Source organism: Mandrillus leucophaeus, unplaced genomic scaffold (genome assembly GCF_000951045.1).
Source record: "Mandrillus leucophaeus isolate KB7577 unplaced genomic scaffold, Mleu.le_1.0 Scaffold159, whole genome shotgun sequence".
Taxonomy (NCBI): Eukaryota; Metazoa; Chordata; class Mammalia; order Primates; family Cercopithecidae; genus Mandrillus; species Mandrillus leucophaeus.
Genome location: NW_012101576.1, coordinates 5,270,331 through 5,292,130, shown reverse-complemented (window position 1 = coordinate 5,292,130; position 21,800 = coordinate 5,270,331). Strand labels below are relative to the sequence as shown.

At 40.2% G+C, this 21,800-nt stretch overlaps 1 protein-coding gene across 8 annotated transcripts in view; it reads left to right on the top strand.

The window, feature by feature from the left end:
- Positions 1-3,170: 3,170 nt before the first annotated feature.
- The window catches only part of CD46 (CD46 molecule, complement regulatory protein), a 43,637-nt gene continuing 25,007 nt past the window's right edge, over positions 3,171-21,800 (top strand). For 3 of the 8 annotated variants that reach the window (XM_011975852.1, XM_011975849.1, XM_011975850.1), the window contains exons 1-7: positions 3,171-3,443; positions 8,177-8,365; positions 8,707-8,809; positions 10,814-10,899; positions 12,386-12,583; positions 18,110-18,292; positions 21,572-21,613. In XM_011975852.1, the coding sequence (XP_011831242.1) occupies positions 3,347-3,443; positions 8,177-8,365; positions 8,707-8,809; positions 10,814-10,899; positions 12,386-12,583; positions 18,110-18,292; positions 21,572-21,613 (898 nt within the window). In that variant the 5' untranslated portion in view covers positions 3,171-3,346. Of the gene's footprint in view, positions 3,444-8,176; positions 8,366-8,706; positions 8,810-10,813; positions 10,900-12,385; positions 12,584-18,109; positions 18,293-18,702; positions 18,748-18,859; positions 18,905-21,571; positions 21,614-21,800 lie in introns of all 8 variants that reach the window. The other 5 variants (XM_011975845.1, XM_011975846.1, XM_011975847.1 and 2 more) reach the window with 3 other exon arrangements.

The window sequence follows — 21,800 nt, the reverse complement described above, 5'->3', positions numbered from 1 at the left end:
TTCTATACCTGATTGTTTTCATAATCCCTGTGTTCATATGTAATGCCACAAAAATGCTCTTGATAGTAACAGGAAAGAGGATCAGACACAGCTAACCATAAAGGTCAGTTGGCTGGCAGGTGCTTAGTAGATGCAAATAGAGGCCCATTCATACTACTACACCTGCTCCTGAAAAGCATAATGTAAATACAGTATACTAATTTACGAGGCAAAGAAACATCTAACATCAAATTTTAAAAGAGTTGGCCACAGTTTAATGACATCCCTGCACACCAGCCACCACCCACACTGCCCTTCATAAGCCCCTTAAAGGAGATCCCATAGTTCCAAATGTGGTCCACAAACACACATATCCTCCATTCTCTCCTTTTCTTCTCTTTGGCAGTTTGACAAAATCTATAGGAGGAGTTGGAGGAAACATTAGTGTTTAATCTCATAAATCCACTTCATTCAAAGCTTTGGCTTCAAGCTCTACCCCTGTTAAGGCCTCAGGAAGTTCATTGTCGACAGCCTCCCTTTGAACTGGTCACTAAAATGATCTCAAGGCTAAGGGATAGACCACAGCTCCACTTTACAAGTAAGCTTGCAACATCTGATTTAGGAAAGTTAGCTGTGCAGACATTTGTAGCTCATCCCTTTTACAGACAGATCTCGATTTGTTTTCTAGGGTCTAAAATTATTTAAATCAAAATCTCTCAGAACTTTCTGGGCATTTGGTAAACTCATGCTGGGGGAGAACTGACAGAGACATGTTAAATGCCCTTGACCACAAGAACCATTCATTTCATCCAACATTTACCAGTTATTCATTGTATACCTATTATAGATTTTGGCACTGTAGATATAACGAGAAAATGCTATCCCTGACTCATGAAACTTATCCAAAAAGTAGAGAACAAGGCTCAGAGCCATTCAAATGAAGCCTCAGTTGAATCAAATAAAAATAAGTTTTAAATATTTAATGTGAAAGTCTTCGAGTATGTTAAGAATGGCTTGATTAACCCCAGGCATAGAAATTTTACTGATTGAAAGAAAGTTTCAATAAAATATCAATCTTTGAATCTTATCTGACACTTGAAACTAGGAAATCAAACACTAGCCATATTTTTTATTCTATAGTTTATAATAAAATTCCTCATGAGAAAAAAGACATTTTTCTTCCAAGCCTGAAAATAGATGGAGAATTTTTAATATTTATTGTTGCAGAGGACAATAAATAGACTATCCACTTTCGCAAATGAGTGCTGGCATTGAGCCACAGAACATGTCTGTCATATAACTCTTTCACACCATACATTAACAGAAATAATAATTTCCCCTCATTGAGTTTCCTATTTACTATCTCTTTAATTGTACCTGCTTTAATTGCTGTCATGGAGCATCTGAATTTTATAATCCAAGATACTAAGATGTTTATTTGATATACCACCTCCACACTTAATGTCTTATAATCTCTGCCAAGAATTTTAAAATTTTTGTTGGTCTGACAGGAAGAGGAATTCCATGGTTTGGAGAACCCAGAAAGTCTTCAGTACATCTCAGTTATAAAACTGTTAAATACACTTCAGTTCTATAATTCTATAAGACCCATTTGAGGTTTACACACTGAGCATCCAGTTCCTCATCTTCCTCTTCATAGGTTAACCCTGTGTAATACAAGTTCTACTCCCATAATTCTATGAACAAAACAGCCCTTGATACATAGGTTTGATTTTTAAAATATGTTTTCTTTACTTTATTCTAAATGTAATATAAGGTCAACATAGAAAACAGAAAACTGAAAAGCATAAGGAAAGTGAAATATCTATAATCTTATCAACCATTATTTTTGTTGTATTCCCAGTTTTTTATATATATTAGTATGGTACTTTTAATAAAAGTAATGCCAAAAGGCATATGCCAATTTGAACTCTGCTTTTTCCACTTACAATTATATCAGTTTCTCATATTTGGTATTCTTTTGCAATATTTGCTGCATAGAATTCCATCACACAAAGCTAACTACCAGAAATTCCTTATTACTTTTGCTAGACACTTAGGGTTTACATTTTTTAAAATTTATAAATCTTTGATCACAGCTCTGATGATTTCTCTGGGAACTGATAGCCTAACAGAACTCATATCCACTTTAAGACTTTTAACATTCTGAAAAATTGTATTACAAACAGAGTGCTGGTCTCCCTGCAACACGTTCACTCACACTGGCTGAGGTTTTAATTCTTTGCCAGTCTGAGAGGAAGAAATGCCAACTCTTTGTTTGCTCTTGTAATGCCAGTCATGTCCCTTTTTTTCCTGTTACCAGTCATACCGGTTTACTACTCAGAACCCTACAAATCAATCCTGCTCATTCTTAATTTTCCGATATTCTTCCTAAGATTGTTTCACCAGAAAACTTCTCCCCCTTATCCACTCTTCACCTAACAATTTCTACCCACCCCAATCCTCCTGCATTCATTGCTTCCAACTGGCACGTAGGACACCCTTGGTCTTACATTGTTCATGCATGTGTATTTCGTCTTCAATAAAACATTCAGTTGCTCAAGGGCAAGGGCCCCATAGAGTCTCAATATGCTAACGGCCTGGTGTTGCTTAATAATTTAGATTCTGAGGGGTCCTCTCCAGGGAGGGAAGCAAAGAGCAAGTTATCTCAGGGGCTGGGAGTGCAGAAGTCAAACCTTTGAGATTGTGAAAACAAGACGGCCCCGAGACGATACAGTAGCAGGCATTCAAGCAAGAAAAACTCAAATATTGTTCCTAATAATGCCTGACTAATGCAAAATACCAAATAAGGGCCCAGGCAGTCCAGACAGCCTGCAGGGCCCCAGGATAAAACTAACCCTGAGCGGTGCTGGCCCACGGTGACCCCCTGCCTGGACTCTGGATCTCTGTTTTTACGTCGAAGTGCTTTATTCTTGATTCTCGAGTTCCCGGAAACGATGACCAAAGCAGCTTAGTTTTCCAAGAGGCAGCCCTTTCCCGCACTACGCCTCAGACTTCCGGGATGGTCGGCCAAAGGTTTCCCAAGAAAAGAGGCGGGTCCGGGAAGCCAGGGCAGGTAGGCCCCGCCAGGGCCACGCCCTGTCTCCTCGAAGGCCAACGGCTGCCTCTGAGCGCCGAGGCCCCACCCCACAGCCCGCCGATTGGTCCCAGCCGCCCTCGTGAGTCGACTGACTTCCGCCCCCGGCGCGGTTCAGGCCACGCCCACCTGTCCTGCGGCCCTAGATACTTTGTGAGTTGGTGATTGTTGCGTACCATAGCCGGCCTCAGAAGGGGCTTCCCTGCTCGGCTGGCTCTCGGTTTCTCTGCTCTCCCTCCGGAAAAATAGCGGCGTCTTCCGCATCGCGCCATGGCGCCTCCCGGCCGCCGCGAGCGTCCGTTTTCTTCCGGTCGGTTTCCTGGGTTGCTTTTGGCTACCCTCGTGTTGCAGCTATCCTCCTTCTCCGGTAGGACCCCGGGACGAGTTCGCGCGTTCGCGGCGAGGCTAGAGCTCTGCGCAGTCAGTCGGGCAGGAGGCGCGGGGCGGGGCTCACTGCACATTGTGCCTGCCTGGGATAGAGAGCGAGGCCAGGGTTCTCCGAGGGGTGTAGTGCTCAGATTCCGGGGGTATGTGGCGGGGAATGCGGGGACCACGCAGAGCCCGAGGTGAAGCTTGTTTCGGGGCGTGGTGTGCGCGGCCGGCATTTACGCAGGATCTGGCTGTGTCCCCTTCAAAAGCGTGAACAGTGTTTTCGGGATTGAGCCCTGTCGACAAGGGGAGTGCGGACTGGGCGCCCCAGGTGAGGGCTTGCTCTGGAGTGCACAGGTGCGTAGGAATGTTGCTAGGGCCCGTGCTGTGCCCATGGTGAGAGTTTGCCCTATGTTCCCTTGGTGCCTTGGTGAGTGGAGTGTTCATTAGGGCTTGGACAGTACCCGCGGTAAGGGTTGCAGTGCGTCTGGTGTGCCCCATGTGCTGGACTGAGCTGGGCGAGAGGGGCCTGGCCAGGTGTTGCTGGGAGCTTGTTGTGCGCAAGTGGCCTGTGTGCGGAGTTCACTGTGGGCAAGACAGCTAGCTCACTGTTTGCTTTGAATGGAGTGAACGCGGACGCTGGGGCTGGGGAGGGCATATTGGGTGAGAGCAGGCTCTCAGTGCCTGGTGTTAGAGAGGTGGTAAGGGCGCGCCATGATTTTTGTGCCTGCTGTGAACAGACTTTCGTGTTGCCTGAGCTCCTATTAGTTTTTAAATGGCTGCTTTTTTGGGGGTGGGTGGACCATCGAGTCATCTTCCTGTTCCCAACCAATAGAGACAGTATCTGATTCCATTATCTAATGGATTTTTGCCATTGTTTTCCTTCTTTTCATTAGAGTCATATTTGAGAGATGTGAAGCAACCTAAAAAACACTGGTAACCAAGCCTAGTGAGAAATTAGTATCCTAACAAAGGAAGGCAAATAATGTTAATCTTATTTTCCCCTACAGCTCATAAACTAAAGCTTAAGGCCTATCCCACTAAATTTGTATTGTATTTCATTGAATGGAATCAGTAATTTTAAAAATGCATGCTAGGCCAGGCGCAGTGACTGACGCCTGTGATTCCAGCAGTTTGGGAAGCCCAGGCGGGGTGATTGCTTGTGCCCAGGAGTTGGAGATCAACCTGGGTAACATGGCAAAACCCCATCTGTACAAAAAATACAAAAATTAGCGGGGCATGGTGGTGTGTGCCCGTGGTCCCAGCTACTCTGGGGGCTGAGGTAGGAGATTCGCTTGAGCCCAGGAGGTGAAGGCTGCAGTGAGCTGTGATCATGCCACTGCACTCTAACCTGGATGACAGAGTGAGACCCTGTCAAAACAAAACAAAACAAAAAAAAACCGCTAAGAAATACATGCTTATTGTACGACACGAACAGAATCAAAAGACAACTATTTTTAATATTTTGGTATATTTCTTTCTGACTTTATGTGCGCTTCATGTGTATCTATGTCCAAATTATATTTAGGATCTAATAACGTATAGTTTCTGTGTTGCATTTTTTTCCTTAGGAGCATTTGCTCAACGAATATGGGTTTTGTATGTCTATTGCTATTACACTGGTAGGCAATAACAAACCATTCCTATTTTCTGGATCCTTTTTTCACTATTGGTTTACACACACGTTCATGCAGGAAGATAAGCAGAGACTTTGTTTTGCTCGATGCTTAGTGCTCAGTGCCGGGAACACAGTAGGTAACCAATAAATTATTTGCTACAATGTATTGGGAGTGGCAGACATTAGCCAAAACTTAATAGTAACAAACAAATTATGAACCAAGGAAAGTTCTCTGGAGGAAAGGAGTATAATTTTCAGATATATATCTGACAGCATTTAACAGATGTCTCGAGGGAGGGAAGGCTTTTCTGCTCATCAAACAGACTTTGGGGCATCTGTGCTTGCTGTTCCCTCAGCCTGGGAACACTTTCCTCCTGACCTGCTGCAGAAACAGGCCTGCTCTTCTGCAAAGTTAGCTGGAAGGTTATGCCCTAGGAGACCTTCTCTGAACGCGCCCCCCCGCCCCCGCCCCCACAACCTCCCCCATCTCAGGTTGAACATACAACCCGGTTCAAGTCCCTCTTCACTTGTAATCACCCTTTTAAAATGACCTTTTCTGTTCTTTGTCTCTCCCTGTCAGAATGCAGGGATCCTGCCTGTGTTGTCATACTTGTGGTTCCAAAAGCCCCATTTGTTTGCCTCCATATCTGTTAAATACCAGAAAATTAAATATACTATTCGGCTGGCGATTAGAGCCTAGGAAAAAGCTCCTCCTGCCTCCAAGAGGAGGGTTGTTTAAAGAGCTCTGCTCAGGATGGTCTTTCTGTGGTACCTAAAAAGCTAGGGCAGGGGCAGCTGAGGGCCAGAAAGGATCTGTCTCCCCTGTTTGTGTTAACTTTGCAGAGCTTCCGGTACTTCAGTCTTGCAGCTCACTGATCATTAAAATGTTCATTTTGAAGGAGGGTGATGGGAGTAGGGAGCAGTGGTGATAAGAAAATGAGAGGACTTTTTCTTTTTGTCTTTTACGATTAATGCTTAGAATAGGCTTAGTGCTAGAAGTGCAGCCTGAGCAACATAAGGAGAGCCCACCTATACAAAAAATTTGCCCACCTATACAAAAAATTAAAAAAAAAAAAATTAGCCAGGTGTGATGTTGCATGCCTGTGGTCCCAGCTACTTGTGACGTTGAGGGGCGAGGATCACTGGAGCGCCCGCGGTCAAGGCTGTAGTGAGCCCTGATTGTACTCCAGCTTTGGTGACAGAGTGAGAGACCATGTCTCAAACCAAACAAAACAAAACACAAACAACACACACACACAAAACAAAACAGTAAGTTGAAGATGATGAATGCGATTTGAAATAGAGGAACATACAAAAATAAAATAAATAGGGTGCAACATGGAAGATAAAACTAAGAATGAAGAGAAGGAAAAACAAGGTTAAGTTTGAGGTTCATAAGCATAAATCAAGACAGGTATGAAACCTAGAGAAAGTGAAAATGAGAACTCACGATGTTAGGCAGAGAGAATACATGGATTAAAATAAACATTCAATTTTTGGAGCAACTCAGTCTCACAAGGAAAAGGTTTTGTAAGCAGACAGTGCTGTGCATGGGAGACCTGCCCTCTCAAAGGTAATTGCCAAATGGTTCCAGATAGCTGAAGGAAACAATGTATCAAAGTTCAGGCCACTCTCATTCATTCCTCCAGTAGAGGAACTGCTTTTTTGGACAAAATCCCCAATCTCCTGTTGTATGTGGTCTCTTCTGCCTATTTTAGGTGTTTTCCTTATTTCCGATGAAAGAAGCCAAGATCAGTAAGTGCGTACACAGTAGCTTCTCAGTTGCTTACTCGGCATACTACCATGCAAAGAGAGCAGTCCATATCCGGTCACCTGCCAGGATACCAGAAGACTGGGAGATAGGCAGCACGAGAAATGGCCTAATCTTCTTTCTCCACTGTGCTGTAGAATGATTGTTTTCAATATGAAATTGGTTACAATATATTATTCACATTGTTTTGTGTTTGACAGCAGTGGACTTTGAGTACCAATTTTTTTGTGGATAGCTACTATGAGTGACATATTGTGCTGCGTGTTGTGGCTGCATGGATGAATGTAGTTGGCCATGTTAACTATTAAACACAAAAGCATGTGATAATTACCTGAGAGATCCATGCAGGAGGAGATTCCAGGGGAAGTTGACTGATCACTGCTTCCCAGGGGGAGGCAGAAAATGCTTCCTGGAGGAGATGATGGGTGGATTAAGGAAGATAAGAGTTGAGCAGGAGTTGTAGCTACTGGCCAGGGAGGAAGGGTATTCAGAGCAGAGGGAGCAAGGTGAGCAACAGCACCAGGATGTGACACTACTGGACTGCCAAGCTACTCAGTGTGGCAGAGTAGGGCAAAAGAGGCAAGAAATAAGGAAGAGGATTAAATCACAGGGCAAGTAATTCTGAAAAGCAACAGGCTTATCAGGAATAAACACTCATCATCATAAACTCAGACTTTCACGTTATTATCTGTCCTTTTAGGGCAGCTTGAGCCTTTTGTTTGACTTAGCACAACATGAATCCAAACTAGAGTTGTTTGATCTCCCCAGGCACAGTAGCAGACAATTTATTGAATACTTATTGGCAGATAGAGTTTGTCAGTGTCAGCATTTCTTGAGCACCCACGAGGTGGGTGGAGTATAGTAGAAAAAGAAGAACATGTTCCTTGAACCCCAGGAACATGCCTTTTAAGAGAAGATAGCCTGAAGCGACAAGCTATTATAAGTTAGTGTTTTAAACTATGGAAGAACAATCTGAGCAGAGTGCTCTATACTGTAGAAGACTTCTTAGAGGAGAAGTTACTTTTGAAATGCATTTAGAAAAATGTGGGGAAAGATGCGTCCGTATATTTTTTAAGACCAAAGACATTAATGCTGTCTCTTCAGTTTATTGGTGAATGCTTATTCCCAAAGAAACCAAAAGCTAATAGGATTGTTACTTAAAACATGCAAGTCCCATTTCCTCCACTACTACCAGCACTCAGGTAAAAGCATGGAACAATCATTTAAAATCTTGCCAAGGGCCTTTCTGTTTTTTCTGTACTACTTGCTGCCAGACCACAGTCATGGCTCATTAAAGTGCTATCAGTACTTCATCTTCATGTTCCTATTCTCTTATCCCTAGATGCCTGTGAGGCGCCACCAACATTTGAAGCTATGGAGCTCATTGGTAAACCAAAACCCTACTATGAGGTTGGGGAACGAGTAGATTATAAGTGTAAAAAAGGATACTTCTATATACCTCCTCTTGCCACCCATAGTATTTGTGATCGGAATCATACATGGCTACCTGTCTCAGATGAGGGCTGTTATAGTAAGTAAACGAGCCCCCTTTTTTTTTTTCTGCTTGCTCTAGAGATTCCTTCCTTCCTTCCTTTCTTCCTTCCTTCCTTTTTTTTTTTTTTCTGCTTGCTCTAGAGATTTGCACATTTTGGGGTACATATTCCACTATGGTGATAATGATTTTCTTCTTGTGAAATGAGGTTTAAGATAGCAATGCATTATTGCGGGCTTTGAGAAATCAAAATCTCCAAGAAATCTTTTTGTAAATAAAATAATATTCCCATGCATTCAAAAGAGCACTGCAGAATTTTGATTCTGATTCAGATCTGTTTTATAACTGGATTGAAAACTGTCAAAATTATTTTCTTTTAGGAGAAATGTGTCCACATATACAGGATCCTTTAAATGGTGAAGCAGTCCTTGCAAATGGGTCTTACGAGTTTGGTTCTGAGTTACACTTTATTTGTAATGAGGGGTAAGTTGCTCCTTAGAGGAAATAAGGGAAATGTTAGTAATTTTATTTTTGTTTTGCTTCTCTTCTTAAGCTTTCCTGTAAACTTAATTTTGCTTTCTATGTGGCAAGTTATACTTCTAGCCAAACAACTCTTGGATGTTTTATGGAGATAGGCAAGATATTAAAGTAAGTAGAAAATAATTGATACTGAAGGAAAGCAAAACTCCTTGTTATTTCTGACAATAAGTCTGTTGTAAGCATTAAGAATGTAGTAATCATGAGAATTTATCCTTCACAACTGAGTGTCCCCTATTTAAATCCGCCAACTCTTAGAGTTTAAGTAGGGCTCACAAAAATGAGAAATAGAATTGCCAACTACAGATACGCTTGTATCCAGATGACTCTGTTAAGTGTTACCAGACCAAAACTGACCTGGTTAGCCTTTACCATCATGTTGATCAAAATCTCTCAGTTGAAAAACCTTATTTTTGAGACTGCTACAATGTGAAGCATCTCAAAAACCGGTACTGAGCGCTCAGTAATAGCCTTTGTTCTGTAGAGATTTTGAAGTCTTATATATTGGAGATACTAGACATTTGAGATAAATGTGCATTTAGAGAGTAAATGTAATTTTCTGTCCATTTTCTCTTGCTAAAACAGAACACTTAAGGCTAGGCATTCATAAAGAAAAGAAATTTATTTGGCTTATGTTTCCAGAGGCTGGGAAGTTCAAGGGCATGGCAGTAGTGTCTGGCAAGGGCTTTCATGCTGCATCATAACATGCTGGAAAGTGAAAGGGAAATGTAGCACCTGCAAAAAAGACAAAGCACAAGGGAGGGGCTCTCGCTTTATAACAATGTGCTCTTGTAGTAACGAATCGAAGCCTACAAGAATGAGAGCACATTCCCTCAAGAATTAATGAACACCCTCTAGAAAGGCATTATCCTGCTTAATGACCTAATCATTTCTTAAAGGCCCCACCACCTCTCAGTGCTGTTACACTGGCAATTAAATTTCAATATGAGTTTTGGTAGAGACAAACCAGATTCAAACAACAGCAGTAATACACCATAATATAGAAAAAGTAAGTGAGTGTTGTAGGAAAAATCAGCTGTGACTATGTAAGGCAACTGACAGTTTTTAAAATTTGGTCAAGTAGAAATATTGGAATATTCAGTTGACACATACTGCTTGCTCGGCACACTGAGGGATACCAAAACTTTAAGACACTGACCTTCCTAAAAGAAGTTCTAACCTTATTGAGAGACAATATATACTGAGAGCTATAAAAGCAAAATCCTAAATGAGGAATACCAAATAAGTAGAATTATTCATGATGATTCAGAGTCCAGAAGGAGGAGAGATTCCTATGAATTTAAATCAGGGAAGATTTCATTGAGTATAGGGGTATACTTAATGAAAGCATTCCTATACTCAATGAGCTATTCCTAGAAATACACTCTGTTCTAAATAATATTAATAGGAGCTAAAACTTATGTGCACTAACTATGTGCCAAATGCTAACTTACCTAATCCCCTAAACAACCCCATGTACTGTTATCCCCTTTTAATCAATTAGGAAACTGAGTGAAGGAACTTTAAGTGATTTACCCAAGCTCAAGCAACTAGGTAAGTTGAGAAGCAGGGACTTGAATCTAGGCATTCCAGCTCTAGGACCTGTTCTCTCTACACAGTCCTTGTCCTTACTGTGCAAAGTGGTGTGAGAAAAGGCACAGAAATGAATGTGTGATGTGATTGCAGGAGGCAGCAAAGAGGTTGGGCAGAAAGGCACAGCAGAGTTATTTAGACATCTTTGCTCTTGGCCAATATGTATTCAAATGGAGAAACTCTATTTGATTAAATTGCAGATTTATTTAGCACTTTCATTATATAGTATGTTGTTTAAGAAACCACCTCCTCAAACTACTGCAGTATAGAAAAGAAACCATATAAAAAGTTCCTTCATTATTATGTGTGTCTTATTAATTGCTATGTAAAGCGGTAACCCTTTCTTTTCTCATTTAGTTATTACTTAATTGGTAAAGATATTCTATATTGTGAACTTAAAGACACAGTAGCAATTTGGAGCGATAAGCCCCCATTATGTGAAAGTAAGTAAATTCTTTTTTTTTTAATTTAGACCAGTAGTCCTCAAAGATTTTTGCCTCAGGGAACCCTTTACACTTCAAGATTAACAAAGATCCCAAAGAACTTTATTTTATGTGGGTTATATCTATTGGAATTTATCATATTGTAATTCAAACAGAGAGGTTTTTAAATAATTATTGATTCGTTTTGGTTTTGGTTTTGTTTTTCCTAAGACAGAGTCTCAGGCTATTTCCCAGGCTGGGGTGCAGTGGCACAATCTCAGCTCACTGCAGCCTCAGCCTCTCCGGTAGCTGAGACTTCAGACATGTGCCACTATGCCTGGCTTTTTGTAATTTTTGAAGAGACGGGGTTTTGCCATGTTGCCCAGGCTGGTCTTGAACTCCCGTGCTCAAGCAGTCTGCCTCCGTGGGCCTCCCAAAGTGCTGGGATTACAAATGTGAGCCACCCCACCTGGCCTGATTAATTTGTAAGAATAGATGCAATACAAATTAACATATGTAACATTTTTTATGAAAAATAAAAATTTTCCAAATAAAAATAAAATTAGTGAGAATAGTGGCATTGCTCACATTTTTTTGCACATCTCTTCAACATCATGCAAAGTCATGCTAAGCCTTTGGAAAAAAATCAGTGTATTCTTATTAGGAGCAGAGTGAAAAAAGACAATAATATTTTGGTGGCATTGTGAACCACCAATTTAGATAATGAATATATTTATAAATTGCAAAGGATTTCTCCACCAGCACTGAGTTAAGCATATTTTCTCATTAATTGTGAGCATTTCTTGTGATGACTAGAACAGAACTTAGCATGGCCTTGCAAATAAATATAGGCGTATTAGGCCATTTTTGTATTGCTGTAAAGAAATACCTGAGACTTTGTAATGTATAAAGAAAAGAAGTTTAATTCGCTCATGTTTCTACAAGCTCTACAGGAAGCATGATGTTGGCATCTGCTGGGGGTTTGGGTAGACGTCGGGAAACTTAATGATCATTGGGAAAGACAAAGGGGGAACAAGGTGTCTCACGTGGCAGGAGCAGGAGCAAGGTGGGGAGGACGGGAGATGTTGCACACTTTTAAATAACCAGATCTCCCAAGAACTCAGTATCATGAGAACAGCACCAAGGGGATGGTGCTAAACAACTCATGAGAAATCTACCCCCATGATTCAAACGACTCCCACCAGGCCCCATCTCCAACACTGTGGACTCCAATTCCCGTGAGATTTGGTGAGGACACCGATCCAAACCATGTCGATGGGCATTTACACTTTGAGAAAATGAGATTTGTTCTGAAAGTTAGTTACTACATTAATGGTTTGAATTTGGGATAATATATTTGCTCATAGAAACCTTCTTTTAAATCCATATTGAATTCACAGCCAGCTGGTAGAAACCCTATGTTGACGAATTTATTGAAGACATAGAAATTTTACTAAGGCTGTCTTAATCTTTTACATTTCCTTTCCTCATTTTCTTCATTTTTAAGAGATTTTGTGTACACCACCTCCAAAAATAAAAAATGGAAAACACACCTTTAGTGAAGTAGAAGTGTTTGAGTATCTTGATGCAGTAACTTACAGTTGTGATCCTGCACCTGGACCAGATCCATTTTCACTTATTGGAGAGAGCATGATTTATTGTGGTAACAATTCAACATGGAGTCATGCTGCTCCAGAGTGTAAAGGTAACCTTTCAATTTATTTCCTTCTTCATTTGTAAGTTCTCTGGAAACATTTTGTAAATAGTTTTATCTACAAATAAACAAAGCAGGTGTATGTGCTTCCTCCTCCTGTATAATTGGTTTCTAATTTATTTTAGTACAGGTCAATTCAAGTCAAAAAAGAGTTCTAGATAGAGTTCCCTATTTCTCACCCCTACATATTCTTGGCATTTCATTTTATACAATGTGAACTACTGTGTATCTGCATGAGTTAGAAGTTTTTGTTTGAAATAACCAAAAAAATAAATCAACACACACTAGCTTAAAGAAAGTTTCATCTTGTATTATAAGAAATCTAAGAGTTCTGGCTATGGTAGTGGTAAACTGTAACAGACTAATCATCTCACAAATAAAAATGATAAACTCTGATTAAAAAAAAGAAATTTAAAAGACCAAATGTTTAAGGCACTCTGGAGTGACCAAAAGTATGAAGACCCTGTAGGGGACTTGCCCATTTAAAGAAAGAAATCACTGAATAATTACAGTGGTTTAAAAGTATATACTCCCAAAGTACACCTGAAACATTCTCCAAAGTAGACCATATTCTAGACAATAAGACAAATTTTTAACAAACTTCAAAAAATTGAAATCATTCAAAATATATTATCCGATCACAATAGAATGAAAGTAGAAATCAATAACAAAGCCAGTCTCCAAAGAACTGGAAAGTATACAGGACACTTCTAAATAACCCATGCATAAAAGAAGTAGTCAGCAGGGAAATTACAAAGTGTTTTGAATTTAATTAAAACACAACATCTCAAAATACCCAAATATGTAGGATGCAGCTAAAGCATTGCTTACAGGGGAATGTATAGCATAACATACTTGTGTTAGAAAAAAAGAAAAGTCTCAAATCAATGATCTAATTTTCCACCTTAAGAAACTAAAAAAGAGCAAGTTAAATCCCAAACTAACAGATGTAAGGAAATGATAAACATAGAGCCAAAATCAATGAAATTGAGAAGAGAAAAAAAAAGAGGAACTCAATGAAACCAACAGTTGCTACTTGGAGATCAATGAAGTGTGTAAACCTATAGCCAGACTGACAAAAAAGACGCAAATTAACCAATACTGAGAGTGAAAGAAGTGGCAGCCAGGCACGGCACCCCCGCCAGCTTGAAGACCCTGCCCTCCTGCAGCCGGCAGGGGCAGTCACTCCCGGACTTGTCCTTTTAGAAGCTCCAGCTTTACCACTTGCTGGTGGAGCCCAACTACTGCCACAGGGTCCTCAATGCCAACACGCCTGGCAGATCCAAGAGGAGATGGCCCAGGATGGGATGTGGTGAACAGTGGCACCCGAGAGTGTGGGGTGGGTGCTGCTCCACTGCCTGGTTTCTGCAGAGATCCTGTGCCGGTGGCCTGTGCCCGCCACGCGGGAGCCAGAGGGGGTGTGCCATGCCCCCCGCTTTGGACACTGCTGTATGAAGGGGCCAGTTTTCAGACCTTTCCTCTGTCACCTCAGCACTGGCGCCAGGAGTCCTGACAAGCAGCATCTGAGAGGTGGACAGCCCTGGGGAAATAGAGGAGACTTTCAGAAGTATCTAGATATTTGAAATACTGAAGACCAAAAACCCCAGTTTGCATGGAAGAGCTGGCCTCAGACGTGGTCAGTTCCTACGACGACCTGGACATACGGTGCTGATCCACACCGTGGGAGGTGGCCCTGCAAAGCATTCAAAGGTTTGGCCCTGCAGCCGCCCCGCCTCCCACCTCCAGCTGCAATTGCATTCTGACCTGGGCAAGTAGGAATATGTGGTGGAGATCCTGATGGAGACCTGAGCCAGGCACCCCAGAGTGCTGGCCAGACGTGGAGTACGGGATCCAGCTAAGGGAGTCTGGCCGGCCTGTATCCCCCCAGCCTTGTTGGCTCCTCTGCTAATTCCAGCAGGGTCTGCAGCCCCAGACCCGTCCCCTGTCTTCCCCTCTGCAGAGGGTAGGCCGGAGGCTGGTCTCAGTGGGAGCTAGGGTTCTCCTCAAAGGCTTTTTGACCTTGGGGCAGTCTTGACATCCCCACAGCCCTATGCCCCTCGTCCCTTTTCATGTCTCCTGGAGGATGGCAAGCTGCAACTGCAGCAATCTTGTTTAAATTTAGGTAGGTGAATTTCTTAGAATTAAGTTTTGTATGTTTTGAGCAATAAATTCTCTTAAGATATATATTTTTTAATCTTTTTATGTTTTATCTCTGAATATTTTTTATTTTTTTCAATGTATGTTTTTTCTGGAAACATTCTGTGCTGCTACATTAGAGCCTACACAGTTGTAGTTGGTACATTTCATTCCTTTTGGTTTAAATAAGGGATTTTATTTTGCAGTGAGTTTCCCTGTATTGTTATTGAGTCAACAGTGTTAACGTATGATTTTTTTTTTTTAATACTTTAAATTTGTGTGCAACCCTTCTCCTTTATGTTCTGTGTTACGGTGAGAGCTTGGTCAAAATGGGGAACACACACACAGCTGCTACATTTTTTTTTGTCATTGGAAGATCTGTGCCATGTCTTCCTAGACTGAAGTGTAAATTATGGAGGCTTTTATTTGTCAATTTATATGTAAATGTCATTGAAGGCTAAGGTTAAGTCTTTGGAAATCACAGGCACCAGTTGATCTTTAGAGACCTCAGATCCCTTCAGGTGGCGCCTTGTGACAGGTGGTGTTCTGGGAGGCTTCTTGTCAGGTTCAGCAGCACAGGCACCTGCTCTGGGCATGGGCCGCGCTCCTGGGGTGTGCATGGATGGAGCTGCGGTGCGCCAGTCACACGCGCTTGGAAACAGCGTGTGCTGCTAGATTGGAAATGCCTATGTTGCTCTGTTAAATTGGTGCTGGAGCAAAAACCTAAGGTTAAATTTAAGTCTAGAATGAAAGAAATCTGAATCCATGTAATTAATGGCCGCTTGATCTTGAGAGTCTTGAGAGTCCTGCCTCAGGAAGTAAGGTGGAGGTTCCTACACCTTTCACTTTCCTTCCTCATGTCCACCCCACGTGTGTTTCTCGTGCTTTTTCTAACTTCTCCAGCCCTTAGCCAAAAAGCTTTATATTCTTTTGTGCATATGACTATTCTTTAATATTGGTGATGTAAACTTCACTTGAATAACAAAATTATCCAACAGACAAAAGAATGAGAAAGAGAGTATCACTAAATATCCTGTAGACATTTAAAGGATGATAAGGGAATACTGTAAACAACTTTATGCCTACAAATTTGACAACTGAAATGGACAGATTCCTTGAAAGATACAAAATGTCAAAACTCACTTGAAGATATGGATAACCTGAATACTCCTATAAAGAAATAAAATTTGTAGTTAATAACCTACTGCAGGCCCAGATGGCTTCGCTGGGGAATTCTACCAACCATCTAAGGAATGAATAATAGCAATTCTACACAAGCGTATCAAGAAAGTGCAAGAGAAGGGAACACTTCTCAGCCCATTTTATGATGATAGCATTGTCATGATACCAAAGCCAGAAAACAAAAACATTATAAGAAAATTACAAATAATATCCTTGATGAACACAGGACCAAAAGTCTTCAACAGAATATTAGCAAACCAAGTCCTGTGATACGTAAAAAGAAAAGTAAATCATGACCAAGCAGGATTTACCCTATGAATGCAAGATTAGTTCAAATGCAAAAATTAATCAATGTAATTTACCACATAAGGAGACTATTAAGGAGAAAGAAAATCATGTGATTATCTTATTAGATGCAGAAAAACAAAGTGTTTCACAGAATTCATCATCTTATTTTTTCATGATAAAACTTCTCAGCAAACTGGGAACAGAAGGATACTATCTGTCTTACCCTGATAACAGACATCTACAAAAATCTCACAGCAAACACTACACTTAATGGTTCAAAAAAATTATACGTAATGGTAAAAATAACATTGTACTTAGTGGTTAAAAAAACCTTAATTACATTTCTGTCTAATTAATAAAGACCTAATTCTGGAAGGAAAGCAGTGAAGATGTCCACTCTTACCACTCCATTCAGCATTGTACTGGAGATCCCACCCAGTACAATAAGGCAAGAGAAAGCAATTAGGCACACATATTGGAAAAGAAGGAATAAAAACTGTCTCTACTCACAATGAGATGCCACTAAATACCTATTGGAATGGCTGAAATTTAAACACACACACCCCAAACTGACAATACCAGGTACTGACAAGGATATGGAGCAGATGGAACTCGAATATGCTGATGGCGAGAATCAAAGTGAAATGACCACTTTGGGACCTTTTTGGCAATTTCATGTAAAGTTAAATCATACAACACAGCAACCCAAATAAACTGAAAACATTTTCACACAGAAACTTATATGAGGATGTTCACAGCAGCCTTATTCATAATCACCCCAAACTGCAAATTGCCACACGTTCTTGAGTTGGTGAATGAATGAACCACCTGTGCTACCTCTAAAAGATGGACTCATACTCAGCAATTAAAAGGAATAAACTCCTGATTCATGCAACCACAACACAAATGAATCTTGAAAGCATCATGTTAAGTGAAGCCATACTAAGAAGGCTGTGATTCCATTTATGTGACATTCTGAAAAAGTCCCACTATAGGGATAAAAGTAGATCAATGGTTGACTGGTTGTGGAAGTGGGAGTGAGGGGGAAGAGGGGTAACTCACAAAAGAGCATGAGGAAATTCTGGAGAGTAATGGAACTTTCCTGTGTCTTTACTATGGTGGTAGTTACATGATTATTTGCATTTGTCAAAACTCATACAGCTGTACACTTGAAAGGGTGAATTTTACTGTATGTAAATTATATCCAATAAACTAACCTTTAAAAATATCGTTAGGTACAATTGGACACAACAAAAGATCAGTGAACCTGAAGACAGGTCAATAGAAATTGAACCTTATTTAAGAAGAAATGTTGAAAAAAGAAAGAGAGAGGCTTACAGACCTGTGGGAGAGTATCAAGCAGTGAAACATACATGTAATTGGAGTTTTCAGAAAGACCGGAGAGAGAATGGTGTAAAATATTATTTGAAAAAATATTGGCCAAAAATTATCCAAATTAGATCCAAAACAACCTCAGATCCAGGAGATTCAGTGAACCTTCAGCAGGATGAATAAATTACTAAAATTTGCCACCACCACCGCCCCCCTGCAGTAGTTTAGTAAAAACTACCAAACAAAAGTTTAAAAAGCAACCAGTGAGTGGGGAAAACAACAAAAAACCATATTACATTCAGGAGGGCAGGGACAAGAAAGAATGACAGCCAGCCAGGTTTTCGTAAGAAAACGTGGTTACAATATGGTTATGTCTGTTAGTGCTGAAAGAAAAATAAAACACCCTAGAATTCTATATCAAGGAGAATATATCAGTTAATATTTAAAGTCTTTTAAAAAATGTTTTTAACATCTTGCATTCCATTCCTTGTCTCTGTTCCCAATGGAAATTACTACTTTGTACTACTTTTTCTGTTAAAGCAGATATCCATTAATTCTGAGGTTTCTCTAATTTTCCAGTGGTCAAATGTCGATTTCCAGTAGTCGAAAATGGAAAACAGATATCAGGATTTGGAAAAAAATTTTACTACAAAGCGACAGTTATGTTTGAATGCGATAAGGGTTATTACCTCAACGGCAGCGACAAAATTGTCTGTGAGAGTAACAGTACTTGGGATCCCCCAGTTCCAAAATGTCTTAAAGGTACAAAGGTGATCTTTTTTCCGTCTTGGTTTGTTATTGTTGCTGTTCGTTTTAGACTTTACTTCTTTGATATTAACTGTCAGTCATACAGAATAACTGAAAAGAAACAATTTTAGTATTTAACTCTGTCTTGTATTCATTTCTGTGCCATCTATATGACATGAAATTCACATCAAATCCTGCTGTTGTGATTTTGTGTGCTTTTCCAGGGTTCTTAGCATGTTACATACATTGCATGGGTATATGCTTTTAATATTTTTATGTATAAAAAGTGAATTACAACAACTTTTGGGAGTGAATTGAAACATAGGCATTTTTATCTAAGTAAGTCAACAGTGGCATAATTCATATAAAAAATGAGAGCAATAACTCTCAAGTGGTTGATCTTCTAACATTATTTTGTTTTCTAGTGCTGCCGCCTTCTAGTACAAAATCTCCAACTTTGAGTCATTCAGGTTTAGTAGCTTCTTCCTTATATGTCTCAAAAATCTTGTAAATTCCTGGAGAAAATGCCAGCAATAACTCCCAAGTGTTTGGTCCAATCTACATTATTATTTTGTTTTCCAGTGTCGACTTCTCCCACTACAAAATCTCCAACGTCCAGTGCCTCAGGTTTAGTAATATCCTGCTTATATTTTTTCGAAAATCCTTTAAATTCCTGGTGATTTTTTAAAAAATCCTTCAAATTTCTGGTGGTGTCCACTTATTTTTAGTAATGAAAGGAGGGAGGACATTTCTATAGCCATTTTAGTTGTTATGCATAGTGATTCTAAAATTATTTGCCATAATCTGCAGATATTTGCCATAATCTGCAGATATAAACAGGAATATGACCTTGGGAAAGTTGTATAAATTTTGAGTGTGTGTGTGTGTGTGTGTGTATATATATAAAATATATATGTAGTATATTGTGTGTGTGTGTGTGTGTATATATTAAAAAATTGATTTAGTACCTTCCTTACTGCGTATTAGTAAGGTATAAGTGGGATGCATTTAAAGCACTTAGCACAGTGCCTGGTATATAGAAAGGTCTTAGAGCTAACTAATATGACTTATCCTACACTTAATGTTAGGGAAGGGGAAAGTTCATGTATGTTAGTTAATATGTATGTGTGTTAATATGTTCGTTAATATGTATGTTTTATGTCATCAACTTTGCTATTTTATTCTTTTCAGAAGTGATCTGTTGACACCTTTACTGAGTTTGTTCCTATTGCATGACTCTTTCATTTTCTGGAATGCAGCAAGTTTGAGTCTTCTCATGTAACACATTTAAACAGGGAAATTTCTGCTGTCCTCAGAACAAGATCTATATTTCTGCCTCTTCCCTACCTGCCCCTCTTCTACACCTCATAATGTTGCTTTTTTTTTCTCTCTCTCTAGTGGGCAGTTTTATCTGGCAATAGCACTAAATTTTATAGCAACTGAAAGGCAGGAAAAAGTCCTCATTTATTGAAATGAAAAAGAAGACTTTTGCAGGGACTCCTGGTCAACCACTGTGCTTATGACTGGAGAGATTATTTTGATATGACGGGAGGAATTATCCTGATTTAATCTCTGGTTTCGCTTTGCTTGCAGCAGAAGCAAGAGACAGTAGTAATTGTGGGTAGAGCTTTAGTCTGGGCAGAGTGTGCTTAGTTAACATCATTTCTGTGGTCTTCAGTTTCCCTTTAGTATAATATGAGTGTTGAACTGAAATCTCAATCAGTGGCTTCTAATTTGATTATATATTTCCTATCTCCCTAATATTTTAAAGGATCGAAAGGAATTATACATGTTAACATAGTAATTAAAATACCTTCTTATAGGCTGGGCGGGGTAGCTCACGCCTGTAATACCAGCACTTTGGGAGGCTGAGGTGGGTGGATCACGAGGTCAGAAGTTCAAGACCAGCCTGGCTAAGTTGGTGAAACCCCATCTCTACTAAAAATACAAAAATTAACTGGGCATGGTGGCAGGCACTTGTAATCCCAGCTACTCGGGAGGCTGAGGCAGGAGAATCGCTTGAACCCGAGGGGCAGAGGTTGCAGTGAGCCAAGATCATGCCACTGCACTCCAGCCTGGGTGATAGAGTAGGACTCCGTCTCAAAAAAAAAAAAAAAAAAAAAAAAAAAACCCAAAAAAACACACACACACACAAACAAAAACAAAAAACCTTATAATTCCTATAACAGCTTGGTAACTGGTAGCCTCCTGAGTTGAGTGCTGTAGGGTTTGAGGGTCAGGAAGAGATGGGTTTTTTAGTGGACTGATATATAAGCAAAACAAGATTGCATGTGCAATTTATACTCAGTGAGGCATCCATGCTTACTAACGTGCTCCTAGTGGGCATACACACTAAGTTTGTTGATATAGTCTTTTGAAAGAATTGACGATAAGCATTTCATAAAGTATTTATAAAACACTGGTCTAGCTTAGTGTTGGGAGAGCGGAGAGCAGAAGAGAGAACTGCTTGTGATAAAATGTTTATTAAAAAGAGAAAATGCAAGGATATTTTTTGAAACATCACAAATCAAAATTCCTTACGGGATTGTCAGTCATTTTTTATCATCAGTTAGAGGAAGACTAAATAACTACATAATGATGTTAAGGTAGATCTAAATGTGTTAACATGAAGAAATGTCGAGGAAGTCCTAAGTGGAAAAGAGAAGGATGTAAATTATGTAGTATCATACTACTTACAGTTTTTTAAAAAGAAAAATATGTTTACCCCAAGCACATTCCTTTTTTTTTTTGAGAGAGTCTCGCTCTGTCACCCAGGATGGTGTGCAGTGGCGCGGTCTCAGCTCACTGCAGCCTCCGCCTCCCGGGTCCAAGCAGTTCTCCTGCCGCCTCAGACTCCCAAGCAGCTGGGATTATAGGCGCCCACCACTACACCGGCTAATTTTTTGTATTTTTAGTACAGATGGGGTTTCTCCATTATGGCCTGGCTAGTCTCAAACTCCTGACCTCAAGTGATTCACCTGCCTCGGCCTCCCACAGTGCTGGGATTACAGGCATGAGCCACCACGCCCAGCCTCACATTACTTTAATGATTTACTATTGGTTATCTTCTAGGATTTCCATTATAAAATACAAAATGTAGTGAGCATTCTTGTACATACATCCTTATATACTTGTGTAAATATATATGTAGGTTAAATTCTAAGATGTGGAATTGCAAAGGTTGTAAAGTATGTGTAGTTTTCATTTTGATAAAAAATCAATATCAAAATTAAAGTCATAATTTTATATTGATAAGGCCCTGGTGAATTTATAAAATCAAACTTATTTTTCTAGGTCCTAGGCCTACTTACAAGCCTCCAGTCTCAAATTATCCAGGTTGGTTAACCCTTTATCCTACTGATATTATTAAGAATTTATTGGCCGGGCACGGTGGCTCAAGCCTGTAATCCCAGCACTTTGGGAGGCCAAGACGGGCGGATCACAAGGTCAGGAGATCGAGACCATCCTGGCTAACATGGTGAAACCCCGTCTCTACTAAAAAATACAAAAAAATAGCCGGGCG